The 17431-nt window shown below is 37.4% G+C and overlaps 1 protein-coding gene across 1 annotated transcript in view; it reads right to left on the reverse strand.

Moving 5' to 3' along the window:
* The window catches only part of RYR2 (ryanodine receptor 2), a 683573-nt gene that overhangs the window by 393353 nt on the left and 272789 nt on the right, over positions 1-17431 (reverse strand). The window contains exons 5-9 of the mRNA XM_058542954.1: positions 16787-16861; positions 13848-13926; positions 10829-10941; positions 3076-3175; positions 2284-2380 (exon numbers count right to left, since the gene is read on the reverse strand). Coding sequence (XP_058398937.1) covers positions 2284-2380; positions 3076-3175; positions 10829-10941; positions 13848-13926; positions 16787-16861 — 464 coding nt within the window. The remainder of the gene's footprint in view (positions 1-2283; positions 2381-3075; positions 3176-10828; positions 10942-13847; positions 13927-16786; positions 16862-17431) is intronic.

Below are 17431 nucleotides of genomic sequence, written 5' to 3' on the forward strand. Positions count from 1 at the left end.
CATGAGACAGCAGCTAATATTTAAGTTGCATTTTAAAGAGAAGAAAAACAATGTTTAAAGAAATTAAGTCACCTGCACAAGTCACACAACTAGTAAGTGGCAGAGCCGAGGCCCAGACCCAGGTCTGTGCAGCTCTAGAGCCCACTCCCTCAACTACAAATCTTTACAGCGTCTGTAGAAAGAGCAGAAGGGCTCCAAGAATCACTTGGTCTAAGTGTTTCATTGAACACATCAGAGACTGAAGACCCAAAAGACTATGACATGGCCTCTTTTCACTCCTAAGTCTATATGAATATATCGCAGCACTGAACACTTCTACACCCCAATCCTCCTTTGGTTTCCATGACTAACTTCCCTGGTTCTCCATGTAACTATCTTTCTGACTCTCTAGCTGACTTCTTCGCCTGTCCACATCCTAAATACCAGCGTTCTCTCGGATTCCAGCCTCAGCCTCCACTCTGGTTAGTCTATTCCAAGGCTTTGCAGCCTCTTTAAAGCAATGCCCAAATGGATAAACACATCCCCCGATCACAGCTGCTCCCTGTCTAGGACACCCAATCCTTCAACTTTGCCCCGGACACTTGTGATTTATATCCAGCCCAAGCTTTGTCTAAGTTAAAGACTCAAAAATTCTAATTTCCTGCTTGATGTCCCATAGACCCTCTGTACTCCCAGTATTCAAAATTTAACTCAGTCCTTTGTACCAAATATGTCCATCTCCCACAATCCTTAGTACCATCTCTCTTCATTCAAGTCAGAAACATCAGATTACCCTTAACTTGATAGATTCTCTCAAAGTCCACACCCAGTTCACCCCTAAACCAGCCAATCTGACCTAAAATGTCTTTCAGGCGGTCCTCTCCATGCTGATGGACACTCTCCAGGCTAAGTTTCTCATGTTCTCTCACATGCATGACTACAATAGCCTTCTCCTAGTTGGTTTTCCTGACTCAGACTCTCTCCACCTCTGATCTAAGCTCCTCTTGCCCATCAGAGCTATACTTTTAAAAGAGATCTGTCCATTTCACGCCACACTCCTTCCTAACTATCTCAGCATGAAAGCCAGCCCATGGGAATGACACTAAGGACCCTTCAAAAGCTGACCAAACTACTCTCTCTTGTCTAGTTTCCACCTTTTCTTCCATCCTGCCCCTCGTCCCTCTGGAATAACCGCTATTCCCAGAACACACTGCCATCCTTTGAGTCTTATGTTTACTCCTCTGTTTGGAATCAATTCCTCAAACCATTGTGCCTTTTGCATTGCCCCCCATCTTTTATACAAACCCTATCAACACCATCAACATCTTCTTCCTAACCTACTAAAAGCCGCATTTTTAGTTGAGGGAATTTTTCCAGGCTCTGCATTTCACTCTTCCCCATAAGCCAGGTCTGCCTGGTGAGAGCGGTAAGACTAGTACCCAGGTCTCAGAGTGACGTTTCCCAAGGTTAAACAGCTAGTTACATGGTTATTAACTTTCTAAATGTTCCCTATATCTTTCTTTAAATTATAAAAAGAAATATTTATTAAATAGTAGTTACCTAAGTGTATATATTAATATTATCACACAAATGTCCATTAAAACACTTAAAACATGTAATAAATCATCCAGACAATGCCTTCTCTCACAGTAATCTCTTATTTATGGATTCAACTTACTGTATTCATCCATTAATTCATGAGGTGAATCAGAGCATTCAGATCATCCTAAATATTTTCATGGTTTTGCATTATTTGTGCACTTCTCCCAGTGATCCAGACTACTTCAATCTTGGCCCAATGCCAAGTAATATTAACATGAGAGAAGTATTATAATCACATAAAATATTAGAGAAAGTGGTCAATTTTATTATCTATGTCAGTAAATGAAAGGTGATAGAAAAACGTCCTAAACTTTTGTGCAGTTTGAGAACTCTGACTTTGAAACTGAATTTGAGACTATCCATTGCAGAAAGAGAATTAAACAAAACTAATGAACATTTAATGAAGTTTTAAGTAGTTTAGTTTAATGTGTTCACTTCTCCCACTCAGTTTATTTTATTCAACGCTTCTTACTACGTTTTAATTATATGACAATTTTCAGCAGTTCTTTTGACAGGTAATAAAAACATAACACGAGAAAAGACTTCCAAGGAGGCCAACAAACAGATCACATCAGTGGACAGATGAATGCTAGTGGCCCACTTTCTATTACGCTAACGGCCTGAACAGACATATCCTTAATTTAAAAAATTATATCAAGGCAAGAAAAGGCAAGGCTGTAGGCCCTGGGCTGCGGTACCAACCTCCGCTGCTCTTCACCATGTTCTCCTGAGGGGACAGTGAGGCATTCGTCCATGTGTCCGTGCAGCAACCTGAGGACGTCACCACCAATCAGATACCCTGTAAGGATTGAAACGCAGTCACATTTGAACTGCCATGGTCAGATGTTGATAGCCAGACAGAGCATCTGGTCCAATCTTCTATTTTCATAGACAGAGAAACAGAAGAGGAGCGAGGCTTAAGTACCTGACTAAAATCACAGAGATGCATGGTGCCACCCGCCTGCCACCTCTGAGCCCTGGGTTCCCAAGTCCCACAGTTAGTGACATTCCCATTGGAAAACACAACCTCAAGCCATAAAATTCTCCATTAAACACGCAAGCAGGGATAGGCTCACATTTGAACTATATAAGTGACATTAATCAGAACAAATGCAGATATTTCCCAGGAAGCCTTGATGCATAAACACTATTGTGATCCAGCTCTAAGTCACTCACCCTGGAAGACGAGAAATCTCGACATTAGCCTAACTAAGCAGTACCCTGAGGCCAAAACATCAGAGGAAATAACCCTAGAAAGCTAGCACATAAAACACACACAAACAAACTAAAGCTGACAATTGCATAAGAATAAGGAAAGATAAATCTTAACACAAACTTCACTTTTACATAGCAATTTAAATGAGATTCTTATCTGCATTATAGAAATTTTGACACAAAAAGCTCTAATTCACAATCAGCTCATTATCACAATCTCAAAGACGACTGTCAGCTCTGCATCAAGGACCGGCCTTTTAATTGAGGTGGAGTTTTTACCTTGGGCTGCTTCACTTCCGGAGCTGATGGGGGCCACGCTCCAGAGAGTCTGCTGGAAGGCAGCATCCACGTGTAAGTTGCCGTTGCCATAGGACAAGTGCTGCATTAGAGGCAAAAGGAAGCATCACTTCAGACTCTTGGTAAATCTTAATACATAAGCGCTTTGGCAACTCAAACTTAACAGTGCAGATTTGGAAATGTCCACAGAAAACATCTATTTCAAACCTGTCACTCAAAAATTGAGACTAGCAGGAAAAAAATTAGAGTTTCTATTTGACTTGAGGTATTTTTCAGCTTCATTCTAAGAGTTACAAACTTAACGTACTGATCAGAAAACGCACACAGGAATATACTAAAATAAATTTATTTGTTAAAATAGACTATTTTGTTTTAAGGCTTATCGATGGACAAAATTTTACAGATGGTGGGCACTTACCGTTAAAATTATAATTAAGTTTTCTACATATCACACAGTGACAGTTTTTGACAATGAAGTAGGTGAAATCTACTGGACTTAATGTCTTAAAGTTTTATGTCGTCCTCTAGGAACTTTTATCTGCAATTTGACATAATAGCCATTAGATGGCGATATTTCCTATTAGGTATCACAAGCTAGGACAATAAATTTCCTCCAAAATTCAGCTATTACAAATTTCGATTTTCCTTCTTAAAAATAGAAATGTATTAAAATAATATCATATTTCATATCTTTGAGAGCCATAATATATGAGTTCTCAAATGATAAGAAAAGTAAAATTATGAGTAGAGCTAAATGCCTTGGTTATTTTACTAATCACTATTTGGCTGCCTCTAGAATTTCAAACACACATAGAACAACCACCTGTCTTCTTGGAGTCATCTCAATAAACATCACCAATGTTCCTGTAATGTTTCTGCAACATTTTTTCCAATGCTGATGACAGCCCAAGCTTTTAAAGACTTTAATTGTACTAGATCTTTCCCAGAAGTCTGACCCACCTAGTTAGATGAAGAACAATCACAGCATGAAGTAGTCACATTGGTGTACTCCACAGGCCTTTCAACACCCTAAAAGTCTCTTTTACCTAAATATACGATTCTCAAGTCACTGGCAAAAATAGGTATTTCACTATCTGTCTCTTAAAAACAAAACCAAAGAAATTTTTGACATTTGACATAAATGTAGTTAACTTATTAATTTTTACAACCGATAGGATTAAAGTTTACCAGTTGCTGCCTCAGATTTAGCAATAACTTGCTCGTACTCTTCTCCTCACCTCACCCAGCTGTCTGCCTCTTTACAACCCCGTCTTCATCTCAGGCCGTCAGTCTTGCGCAAAATCCCAGCTGAGATTCCTTTATTGATTAATTTCTTCCCCACTATGTTAAAATTCTTTAACTGTTTACAAATCAATCATATGCCATCTGCTTCCACAAATGAGAGAAATATATTTACTTCCTAACAATCATCACACAATGTAATTGTTTAGTGTATTTTTCCTTCTCTCTCTTGCAAGCTATCTGACACAGGTTCACAACTGTGTCCTTGGCATCTAGCAGTGTTTTCAATAAATATGTGCAGAAGCCAAGCAAACCTTTAAAATCAAAGTAGCATAAACCTAAAAAAAATTTTGTTAGACATAAATATTCTTATTTCAATGACCTGAGCCAAAAGAATAGCATATACACACAAAAAACTCTATAAAACCATACGGATTTTACAACACCATGAGAAGACGATTCAAAATACCAATGCTTATATTCTTACTTTTGAATTCAAGTGAAAGCTCATGCTAGATTATGATAAATAGATTATCACTATTTGTTAATTCATCATGGTTCATTAAATATACTATGTATAAAGCAATTGTGCTAAATATTAATAGAGTATAAATTCCCCACTCCTTGTAATCTAGAAGGGAAAGTAAAATATATACACAAAATGCTACAGATCACTATTTAAAAAATGTAGGTGAATCACAATCAAAGTGTTACAGGAATTGAGAAAAGAGAACACATTAGCCAGTCTAACTGGAACAGAGTCCATGGTACTGGGCCTTGATGACAAGGGGCATTGCCACAGGAGAGACGGGATTTCACGTGGGAGGAGAGGTTTGGAGGAGCCAGTAGGATCATTTGGCCTGGGTCTCACATTTATATATTAGAGATGCTGTTTGCAAATACTTTTGGGTATGCATATTAACATTAATGTGCTAAATGTAAATATTTAAAACATACCAAAATTTTTGGAAGTTCGGCGATTTTCATTTTTAATACACCAGAAACCTCGTAATTGGAAGTGGGTGGGCCACCCTGGCCCTCTAAGAGGCTCTGATAAGGAAAATGGTATGTCAAAGAGAAGAGTGTACCCAAAGGGACAGAGACACAGGAACATAAAGACAGCAGAGAGGTCCATCTTTGGGGCTTAGAGCATATACTTAGAGAGAGAGTGAGAGAGAGGCCTGCAGACAAGGCAGGCGCCAGATCAAGGACCTTATACTTCAGACAATAAGGAGCAACTGCAGTGAAAACATAACAGGGGGAAAAGGAGGGTTAAAATGCAATTTTCAAATCATATCTAAGCTTAACGATAGATAATAAATATGAAAAACAGTCTGTTGGAGAAAGTCCCGAAAATGTCCTCAAGATCATATTACACCATACCAAGTTATGTCCACTCTTCTAAAGAAAATATTGTCTAGGCATAACTATTTTGGATGCTTCTATTTAATTTTGCTGCTTAAACAGCAAAGGGAAATCTGAGTAGGAACAACTTCAAGTCAGGCCTGTGGTATTAAATATTCAGAATGCAGTAACAGTTTCAATTACTCAAACTAAGTTGAGTTGTCCTTAAAGGAAAAACAGAAGTTGTCAGAGGTTGAAAGCAAAGCTGGCCTTAGGCTGAAATCTGTAACCACTCTAGCATTTTCACAGTTATGTGGTAATATCAACCCACTAGCAGCAGTGCAGGGGCACTAGGCATCTATCTGCTCCCTCATATCCCCTTGATCCTTAAATTAGTGACTCTCAAGTTCTATCACACACACGAATCATCTGAGGATCTTGTCCTAAAAAGCGGATTTGAATTCAGGAGGTGGGGTGGGACAATCAAGGCCGCTGGTCCAAGAACTGTGTTTTGAGTGACCGGACATTATAGGACACACACACAAAATCTCAGACAGAGAGAGGATATTATAAATCACTCCACTCTGAAACTCTTAGTTTCCCTTGAAATCCTATGTATATATTTTATTCATTTTAAAACATTATGATGGCAAGAGGTCAATAAGCTTTATTCGACTGCCAAAAGGGTCCATGGTTTAAAAATTTTTAAGAATATCTGAATGCAACCCTTGTCTGATGCATTTATTCACTCATTTGTTTCTCTCGTATTAAGTGTCAGGCCCTGGTGATGCAAACTCTGGATAAATTATCATCCAGTGACAGGGAACACAGGTAAACAAGACATGGCAACCCTCAGGCTTCTTTTTTTTTTTCTTCTGAGAAAAAAAGACAGGCATAGAATAGATGCTATTTCCAAATATAAGACTCTGTGATTCCATCAACTGAGCCACAGAGAGAAACAAAGGCTCAAGGTAAATAAATCAAAAATACATTGGTTGAGGGCCGGCCCCGTGGCTTAGCGGTTAAGTGCAGGCGCTCCGCTGCTGGCAGCCTGGGTTCGGATCCTGGGCGCGCACCGATGCACCGCTTCTCCGGCCATGCTGAGGCTGCATCCCACATACAGCAACTAGAAGGATGTGCAGCTATGACAGACAACTATCTACTGGGGCTTTGGGGGAAAAATAAATAAATAAAATCTTTAAAAAAAAAAAAATACATTGGTTGAGACAATAAATAGCTTGAAAATACTTATGATTGCTATCTTTCTAGTTATCAACGTTTTATGCAACTTGAGGCAATTCAGCAACTTATTATGCAATCAAAACACCTTGTATTTCTTATCAGAAATTCAGAGGTGGGTAGGAGAGAGGTCAATTTTTATGAACCCTGGCATAGCTTTCTTTTAAGCATTTTTCCATCACTCTTCAGATTATGGGGTTCTGCTTTTCCTAAATTACTTTCGGCAGTTTGTTTGGCAGTTTTCATGGATCTTAAAAAAATCTGTCCATTTCTATAGGTGACCTAATTAAGAGAAAATAGTCAAAAATCAATGTTTCCAATGCAAGAAATCCAATCCATAGATTGAAAGCTTCTGTGCATAACGAGGATTTTACATCTTTTTAACAAAAAATTGTTTTGTATGCTTGACTTTAGTTTGTTTAGTTTGAAATACATTCATAGTAATACTTATTTGGCCATGTTTTCTCTATTTTAACTTGTCTATTTCTCTTATATTTGCCTTCTTTAAAAAAAAATAAATAAGTAGTTCCAATAGGGGCAAAGGAATTTTTTTCCTCTTAAATATCCCTGAAAAAAGGATTAAGATATCAGTTCATATTGGAATATCAAACAGCAAGATGAGAAAAGACATTATGGATGAGTGGTTTACAACCGTTTCCGGAGAGGAGCCCCTTTATTCCTATGAAATCCTGTGCAAAGGAGGGCGGAGCGAACCTAGGTGGAGCCTGGGCTCCCAGTGCCCAAAACAGCGCTCTCTTCCGACCATGCAGCACCTCCACAGAGAATGGGGGAAAATCAGTCCTTTAAATCAGTTTTAATCAATCTTCATCCCAGTAGCTGTAAGCTTTGTTACAGTAGTGAATGCACAATTAGATAGTTTAACCTTAGCTTAACCATCACTGTTAGTGAAGGAAAAATAGATCAGAGGTCAGTAGACACTAATGACTGAAAAGATACAAAATCAATGACTGGAAATGTTTATTTTGAGTAGTTAGTTTTAACTAATGTGTTTTCAGCCAAATTTCTTAACTTATTTATTTTTAACCACATCAATGTTTTTTCAGAATATGAACCTTGCTTTCACATGATGGATCTTTACTTAAATCAATTATATTCCCTTCACTCCTCCCCAACTTTCTCTTCTTCTGGTTAAATATCTGCAGTTTCCTTAACCATTCTTAATAGGCACAAATCTCCCAAGAAAATAACGATAGCAACTTACTAAGCTATTTTTATATGTGCCATTCATACAGTTAAGAGCCTTGTTTGGATTAAAGCATTTAATCCTCTTAACATCCCTGTGAGCTAGGTTCTTTATTATCCCATACTGCAGATGGAGAAACTAAGAGGTTTAGGAGCTTACATGATTGGCCCTGGCTCATACTTACCAGGCTCTATACTAATAAACAAATATATATACAGCCCGTTTTTATTGATTCAGGGTTCAGTGTGTGGATTATTCCAGCTGCCGCTGTCTATTCCAAAGTCCTTTTATTACCTCACTTCTTGCCATTTCACTTTCTCTAGATCCTTCTCACTGAGCACCATATAGATCCTTGAATCCATCAACATAATACTCTCTATACTCACTACTAATCAAGCACAGGGCAAATGTGAGAAAATTAACCATCCCCACACCCACAGGAACTTCCTTCAGCATCTCTACCCTAAACTATAACACTTATTTACTGTCTTATAATACTCTCAAACAGTTCCATATGTGTTTGGTTTGTTTTTTCCATCAATTCTTTGAGGGTAGAAACAATGTCTAACGTGTCTTTGGTCTTTCTTGTTTCTACTATATGCTAGGTCCAAAGAGATGAACACTGAAAGCATTGAGTTCATTACTAAATGAAAGTGAAATTTCAACAATCTAGTTGGTCAGTGTTTGTAGTTCTCTATAAAAGTTTACAAGAAAAGGAACATAAATAAATTAGCTAAAATGAAACTTCAAAAGTATTTGTGGGGGCTGGTCCGGTGGCGCAAGCGGTTAGGTGCAATGTGGAGGCCCAGGGTTCGCTAGTTTGGATCCTGGGCGCGCACCGACGCACCACTTGTCGAGCCACGCTGTGGCGGCATCCCATATAAAGTAGAGGAAGATGAGCATGGATGTTAGCCCAGGACCGATCTTCCTCAGCAAAAAGAGGAGGATTGGCAGATGTTAGCTCAGGGCCGATCTTCCTCACAAAAAAAAAAGTATTTGTGAATTTCATTAATGACGAGGTTTATTTATTTCCAAAGGCATTAGAAGGTGAACCTCATGCATTATGATTATTGCTATTATTTGTATGGTACTTTTTAATTCAAAGCATATTCAAATTTGTTATTTCATTGCTTCATCACAGTAACCTTGGTGCTTAGTATAATTATCACCATTTTGCAAGTGAGGAGGCCAGAATTCAGGGAATTAAGTGACTCCTCTCAGACATTTAGTGGCAGAATTGATGCCACAAGTGCTGTCCTCTGTGAGATTCTGATTTTCTGCTCCTTCGGTGCATAATGATACCATCCTGTCAAATAAACTCTGCGATGTAGTGGAAAGTACAAGTTGTACAGCAAAAACATGCATAGTTATGCCAAAATCAAAAACACGCATAGTTATGCCAAAATCAAAATAAGATATGTGTAGAATTTATATATTGAAAAGCATGCATGAATTATTTTTACTGCTGCTATTGGTTTCCAAGTAAAACTACAACTCAAAATGTTTATCTCCTGATCAAAATACAGCTCTTTAACACACACAGCATATGCCCACAGCAAGAGCTTAATAAATGCTTATAAGCTGACACAGTTGTATTGCCCTAGAAATGTGCATGGTGCCTGTTTCTACCTACTTTGGTTAAGAGACAAAAAAGGAGAGAAATGCTCCAGGCCTCCCTACAGCTATGCAACATGAGATGCTCCATTTAATTTAACAGTTCCTGTCAGTTACACGAGGCACTGTTTCACCACCTCACTGTCTCCATCATTACCTCTTTCCACAAAGCAAGTAAAACAAAACCGTTCTTCCTAGAAATGTTTCAAAATTGGAACTAAGCATGTTGGTAAGCAAAAACTGACTAGCAATATCTCCAAACCCACCCTCTTTCCATGTTCATAGAGCAAAGGGGTACCAACTACTAACTTAATCCCAAATCAATTACACACAGATAATATTTTGATGTATGGCAGTGGGAATACACTTTCTATAAACCAGTGTGTGCTTAACTGCAACAATGCTCTATTTCTGATTTTTGTTTCAATCATCATCCTCTATGATGTCTGGGATTTTTTTATGGGAATATTCATGTAAAGTTTATAATACCCCATTGTATATTTGTTTAATTACTTTTCCAACCTTAAAATAAAAAGAATATTTTGCACTAGCATCCTTCACTTCTATTGATTTCAATCTTCTGTGAACTTCTATATATGATTATTCTTTAGCAAAAATACAATTTACTAAATAAGTGAAATTAAATATATATTGGCCTTATCATAAAAATAAGAAATACCTTCAATGATTAAAGACAAACTTTATTCTTTCATTTCCAGCCCCTACCCTTCAAAACAATGCGATGTCAATGAGAGACTTAAACTGTTTTTTATTTTGTCTACTTCTCTCCTTTCTTAACATGGTAAGTGTTTCTCATAGAATAATTTGCTTTCATAAATCATGTCAGTATCATGAATGTACACATCAAGGGCACAAGGTATGCCTGTCTAAATGAACCTGGTAAGCCACAATTCCACACACGTCACATGATTCCCCCACTGAGGGAGTTATTTATAACTCATCAAGTAGAGATACAGGCTTGTTTCTAAGCAATTTTCCTAGATAATTTGCAATCTACACTTTAAAGAGTGAGTTTTATAGACCTGTCATTTATTCTATCATCATGTACATGATGCTCCTTTCTGAACTTACCAAGTACCTTTCAGAGGACACGCTAACTAAGATGAGGTCATCTCCAACTCGCACTTTTTCTCCTTCTGATCGCTGCTTGGAGGCAGGATGTATGGTCCACCAACATGCCTCACCTGCAAGAGGATTGAAAAGGGAAACATGAAGATGTGTCTCTTAGTTTGAAATGGATTTCCTTTGCCAGTGACTCCAAAATAAAAGAGAGAAATGAAATAAGTCTTCGAAATCAGTCTCCTTAAAATGAAACTGTCCTATTCATACCACTTTCAGAAACTTTAAATTTAAGGGAAATTAATCTCTTAGACCATGAAAATCAAAAGAATTTGGCCAAATTAGCTTAGAAGAAGATATACTGAAATACAAAGATTCTTCTCATAGGAACTGGTTGTGACAATATGGGAAGTTTGGTGTCTTTTTCTCCCACTAAGAATTGCTTAAAAAGGATAGTTATTTATGCTAACATAAGGCCACATTCACCAGTCATGCTGATCTGACCACATTCTCTACACTATCACATGTTATTACACTGCTCTCTGTACTAACATCTAGTTTTTTGCCACTTGATTTGCAAAAGGATTTGGGGTTTTGTGATGTGACAGTTGTATTATAACAATTTAAAAAACTCTGTACTTTTTTGGGATGCTGATTCAAAATAGATGCAAGTGTCACTTAAACTTTACTATCCTGTGCCTTGTTTTGTTATTTTAAGATGCAGTCGTTTCCATTAATCTAAGGGTAAAATATAAGAGAATCCTGTTATAGGAGGATACATTATAAAAATATCTGGGTATATATTAAATTAAATAATTTCTTCTAGAACAAGTCAAGCATAAGCCTCATGAACCACATAGCCATTCGTCATTCTTCAGTCCCATTACCTAAGATATAAACTTAAGGATACAATTCTTCAATCCGCTCACAGTTCCTTTTAAAACCTAAATGTAAGTTCTATCCAAAAATGAGAATAGTTTTAGTGATATCTGTTATCTAATAACTATCATTCTCCTCTTTGCCCAGCTTTATTCTTTTCTTATAACTTTTATTTTTTTCTTTTTTACTAATTCCCCAATGCCAGAATGTAAGTTCCATAACAGCAAGGACTTGTATGTTTTGTTCACTGGGGGTTCCCCACATCTTCCCAGAATTTTGTAGGCACTCAATAAAAATTCATTTTGGATGAAGAGTAAATGAATAAGCAAAAAATATTTCTTAAGCATGCCTACAGCCAATATGTAATCTGTGCCCTAAGCTGCTCTTCTTACACAAACCACAGTTTTCCTTGAATGCCACCTTGCAGAATTCCTCATCTTCATTCACTCAATTCACGTTTTTAGAGTTGTAGCAAGTTTTTCATTCATCCACTCAAACATTTATAAAGCATCCACTATGTGTCCATCATTGCTTTAGTATGTGGGGGTACATCAATAAACAAGGAAGAAAAAATTATCTGCCCTGTGAATTTAATTCTGATCAAGGCAGGCACGTGACAAATGATAAATATAATAAGTCAGTCAGTAATTCAGAAGAAGTAGAGAGGTACGGGGAAAGCAGAGCAGCACACAGAGCTCAGGTTGTAGGGAGGAGGATGGCCTTGTTTGGTTGTTTTGGCTATTATATAATCATCTCAGTGTATGAAAACAAGTTATATATCGTGCATGTCTTTTACTTCTTTTGAGAGACAACTGAAGACTTTCTTTTTCATGTCATTGTATGCTGAAGTAAGTTAATTACAATGAGAAAACTAAAACAACTAGCAAAAACACAGAGGAATGACCGCGCCTACACAATGAAATAAAAATCAGAATAATACATTTATCTTTTTGGTGCCTGGGATTCCTGGAACTTCTTGTACAAGGTGATATGTTGGTCTATTAAAAATTAATTAGGTTGGTAAATACAGCTTTATTTTCATCCGTTTATTGTCTGTGAATTTAGAATATGGAAAAATATTTTTAAAAGGAGGGGAGGGGCCAGCCCGGTGGCACAAATGGTTAAGCGCGCGTACCGTGCTTTGGTGGCCCTGTGTTCGCAGGTTTGGATTCCGGGCGTGCACTGATGCACTGCTTGCCATGCCATGCTGTGGCGGCATCCCATATAAAGTAGAGGAAGATGGGCACAGATGTTAGCTCAGGGCCAATCTTCCTCGGCAAAAAAAAAAAAAAAAAGGGAAGATCGGCGTCGGATGTTAGCTCAGGGCTGATCTTCCTCACCAAAAAAAAAAAAAAAAGGAGGGGAGGTGTAAGGGGATTGCTTTATCCCACCCCTGAAAGGAACAACTTAATAAGAGTTGGTCTATTTCCTTTCATTCTTTTTCTTAGTCTTTTATTTATTTTAATCCCAAAAGTCATGCACACTCACTGTAAAAGATAAAATAGTCAAATTGTACAGAGATGTTTAAAGTGTAAAGTCCTCAGAGTACTGAGAACAATACCGCAAAGAAAGCCTGTGTTCTCCTATTCTGATTCTCCGAACAGATCAATGTGTTAATATATATATTTTTTGTTTTAAAAATACATAGATACATGTCTATTTGGATATATATGTAGCATGATGCCCTGTGGACAGAGAAATGAAGCATACTTTCATTTTCTATCTTTTTGTCTGAATGTTGACACTGAGTATATTACATTTTTAGACTTAACAATATTTTTAAGATGAAAGATAAAAGATAAAAAAAAGATATGCAGTAATACTTCAGAAACTAGTCAGGGTACATTAACATGGTTAACGGCCAGTAAAGCATGCAGTAAGTATTGTTTTTCTATCCAAATCCATCAGAAGAATAAGGTCTGAAGTCTAGTTTGAACATCCAGCTAATTATGTGGGAATGACTGACCAATGGAAACAATGTACACTTCCTCCTTCTACTAAAAACTTTCCTTAGGCAGTCATCTGTTTTTTCCTGACTCCCTCTGTAAGAACATTCATCTAAAGATCTTGGATCGTGTCTCATGGCTTCTTCCAATCTAAGCCCTGCCATGCTTTCTCTGAACACAGTTTTGTTCCGGACCAAGGTGCTCACCTGTTGTGTCCTCTTGTAAGCCAGCATCAAAAGCCAATTTATCAGTAGAAGACCGGGACGTGGACAGGCAGCACAGATACTAAAAGACACAGAATCAGTAGTTGTCACTAAATATTTACAGTCCTATGGGAATCTAATTCTCACATGTAACTTGGTATCAGTCTATCTCTGCTGTTATGAGTCCCTTCTTTCAAATCTGGATGCTTCTGTGCAAAGCCCAGGTTTCTCATTCTGAAGGAGAACAGCACTCACACAGCATTCATTAGCAGTGATGTTCTAAAAGAAATGCAGTGTTTTCTTCCCTTATAAAAAACTAGAGAAATGTGTTCCATCTGTAAAGGAAGACAAGGAACCAGGGATGTGTTTATACATCTCTCACTTCATGTGATATTCATGATCACAAGGAAAGGTACAACCTGATCTGACAGTTGGAAATCTTTCTCCCAAACAGAAATTTGAAAACTATTCACTTAGATCTTCTAGTTTTGTTTTCATTTAAAAAAATTTAACTCTTTCAAATTCACCCAGAACTGATTTTGGTGTGCAGCACGGCACCTCAGTGAAGTGAGGTCTTATCATGTGTGTACATATGTGTGTGTTTCCCCAAGAGCAATCAAACTCGCGCAACACCATCACCCCCTTACTTCTTTTCCCTCCGCCTAAGTTTTCCTAACTATATGTTCTTGGACATAAAGTTTAGGATAATTTTTCAGGCCAACTCCCCTACCCCCACCCCAGCCTCGAAAATCTTGTTAAGTGTTATAAGAATGAGGACACAAAGATGAATGTGGTATGAGCTCAGCATACACTACCATCTACGCCAACTAAGTCCACTGCTAGCAAGAGCACTCAGAGACAGTTCTGGGGACTGAGCAAGCCCAGACCTCCCAGAATCACTGGACAAGTAACGCAAAGCCTAGAAAATTCCTACTACTGGAATAGCATCCATACAGCTCAGTGGGCGTCTGCAAGTGTGAGGAGGCAAGAGATGAACCAACAGACTCCTGGCACATTAGGTGGAAGTCGGTGCCATGGGGATGTAAAATCAAACTGACCTGGGGACTCTGATTCTCTCTCTGGACTGTAAAGCACTGGCTCCCCCAGGGTTATAGAAAAGATGCTTCAAGGGCCCCCAAATATACTCTTAGCCAGTGTAGGAGTGTGAGTCTGACCTCAAGATGGGCAGCCCATGGTGGTCCCTTAGGTTTATAGATTTTAGATCTAAACTATGTTAAATATCTCTCTTTATTTGAGAAAAAGTAACAATTTTACAATACTGACTTCCCAGGCAAAAACATAAAGTAATCCCTATTAAAGTTTTCTGTAATATTTCTCAATAATATTACAGTACTCGGTACTGTAACTATTAACATACATTCTCTCTTCCTTTAGTGTTCACAGCATCTATGAGGTAGATTATACCTATAACGAGGTATAATTATTCCACTAAACGTTAATTAAGTTCCATGAGGGCAAGGACTTGGTCTCATTTACTACTATATCCAGCACCTAGAACAGTGCCTAGCAGACAATAGGTGCTAAATAATGTTTATTGAATGAATCGATGAAATGTTTAGATGCAATTACAGGCTTAAAGAGGTTCAGCAAGGTATCCAAGGCTGTACAGCTTGCGGGAAAGTGAGCCTAAACCCAGATCTATCAACCAAGTCCAGGCTCTTAACACATCTATTATGCATAGAGAGTTTCCTTAAAACAGACTCTCACATTTATTATTCCATGCAGATTTTGTGTTTTGATTGCTACTGAATATGGAATTCTTTCCATGAACTTTTAATGTGTGATTACTATATACATTCAGGTTGTTTTTATATATCTCTCTTGTATCCAGTCACCTTATTAAAGTGTTTTCCTTTATGTTATTTCATATTTTGCTATATCAGCCAAGATTTCCAGAATAATGTCAGACAGCACAGTCTTGTTTTTGTTTGTTTGTTTGTTTGTTTGAGTTAGTTTTGTCAAGAATGGCTTCATGTTTGACAATTAAGTATGCTATTGATCTGACACTGATATTTTCTTTATCATTGAGGAAATAATCATAAATGCTTAGTTTTGATTAGGAATGGGTGTTGAGTTTTATTAAAACCTTTTTCAGCACCTGTTAAGATGATCACAGTTTTTCTTATTTAACCTATTTATGTGATGTACCGCAACTAAGAGAAATTATATTGTCATCATTAAAATCATATCTATACTTTTCCTATACTTCTCTTCCTATAATTTTGAAGTCCATTAACCAGACTTTTGATTCAGATTTTCACATCAATATTCATGATGGAGACTGACAATTGTTCGTGTGTTTTTTGGGTATTGGTATTGAGGCTATGCTTAGTCTCTTGCTCTGGAACAATTATATTTTACATATTTTATACATATAAGATATAAAAATATATACAAGTATATATAAAATATATATGGTAGAGAATGAGAAAACTGTGCCTGAGAGGAGCCCAATGGGTAATAGGGATAATTGGGTAAAAGGAGGAGCTGATATGGAAAAAGAAAGAGAGCATCTAGTTAAAAAGGACAAGAAGTTAGTGGCAAATTGACAGTAGAACTCACAGACAGATTATTTTTACATTTTCTTTCAGTAAAGATACTTTAATTCTCTAAGAAATAAACTGTTTAAAACAAAATCACAAAGGAGAAATGTTTACTTGACTCTTACAACTCTCTCCTAAAACCAGTCTATGAAAAGTAAAATACTACATATGATAGAACTGAAGGACCTTAAAGGTCATCTAAGCTAATTCTCGTCTTAGAAATGAGAAAACTAAACAGGGTACAAAGATGTTAAAGAACACATTCATCCAAGCTCATTAATGCCATCGCTGAAATGCTATTACCAACATTTCCTGACCCTGAATGCCCAAAGGGACCAGCATGACCATATGGGAGATGAAATCAAAATGTCTACTCACCATGCCACTGTAGGAATGGCGTAGCAATATGGCATGTCCATAGAGGAGTGTTCGATGACTACCACCCTGAGCAGTCTGCATAGCGAAGAGAAAGAGTCGACAAGAAAATAAAAAAAGAGTAAACTTAACAAAGTCAGTAAAATGCTCTCTTGTGCTCAAGGAAAAGTTCAACAGGAAAGATAAAGTAAGAGCTATTACAGACAAGCAAAGTGCGGTGGAAAGAATGCTTAAGTTAGAATAAAGCTATCAAGAAAACCTCTACTATGGGGCTAGCAGTTGATCTAGTTCTTGAAGAATGAACTCGATTCCCAGAAATACTTATCATAATTTGTAATTATTTTTTGTAGTTATTTATTATCTGTATTTCCCACTACATTGTGGTCTGCATTGGGCAGCAACTATGGTACTTTGGCCACCACTGTATTCCAGGCACCCAGCAAAATGCCTGGCACATGGGAAGGACTAATAAATATTTATTAGATGAATGACTCTTCCTAAAACACAAAATTGATCAAATCATCTCCAGGTTTAAAAACTTTTCATACCTTCCAAGTGTTTACAGGAAAGAGTCTAAATCCCTTTACATGAAATAGAGGGATGCTTCTCAAATTTTAGCATGCTTACAAGTCACTGTGTTAGCTTGTT

This window comes from Diceros bicornis, chromosome 6 (assembly GCF_020826845.1).
Source record: "Diceros bicornis minor isolate mBicDic1 chromosome 6, mDicBic1.mat.cur, whole genome shotgun sequence".
In the NCBI taxonomy this organism is placed as follows: Eukaryota; Metazoa; Chordata; class Mammalia; order Perissodactyla; family Rhinocerotidae; genus Diceros; species Diceros bicornis.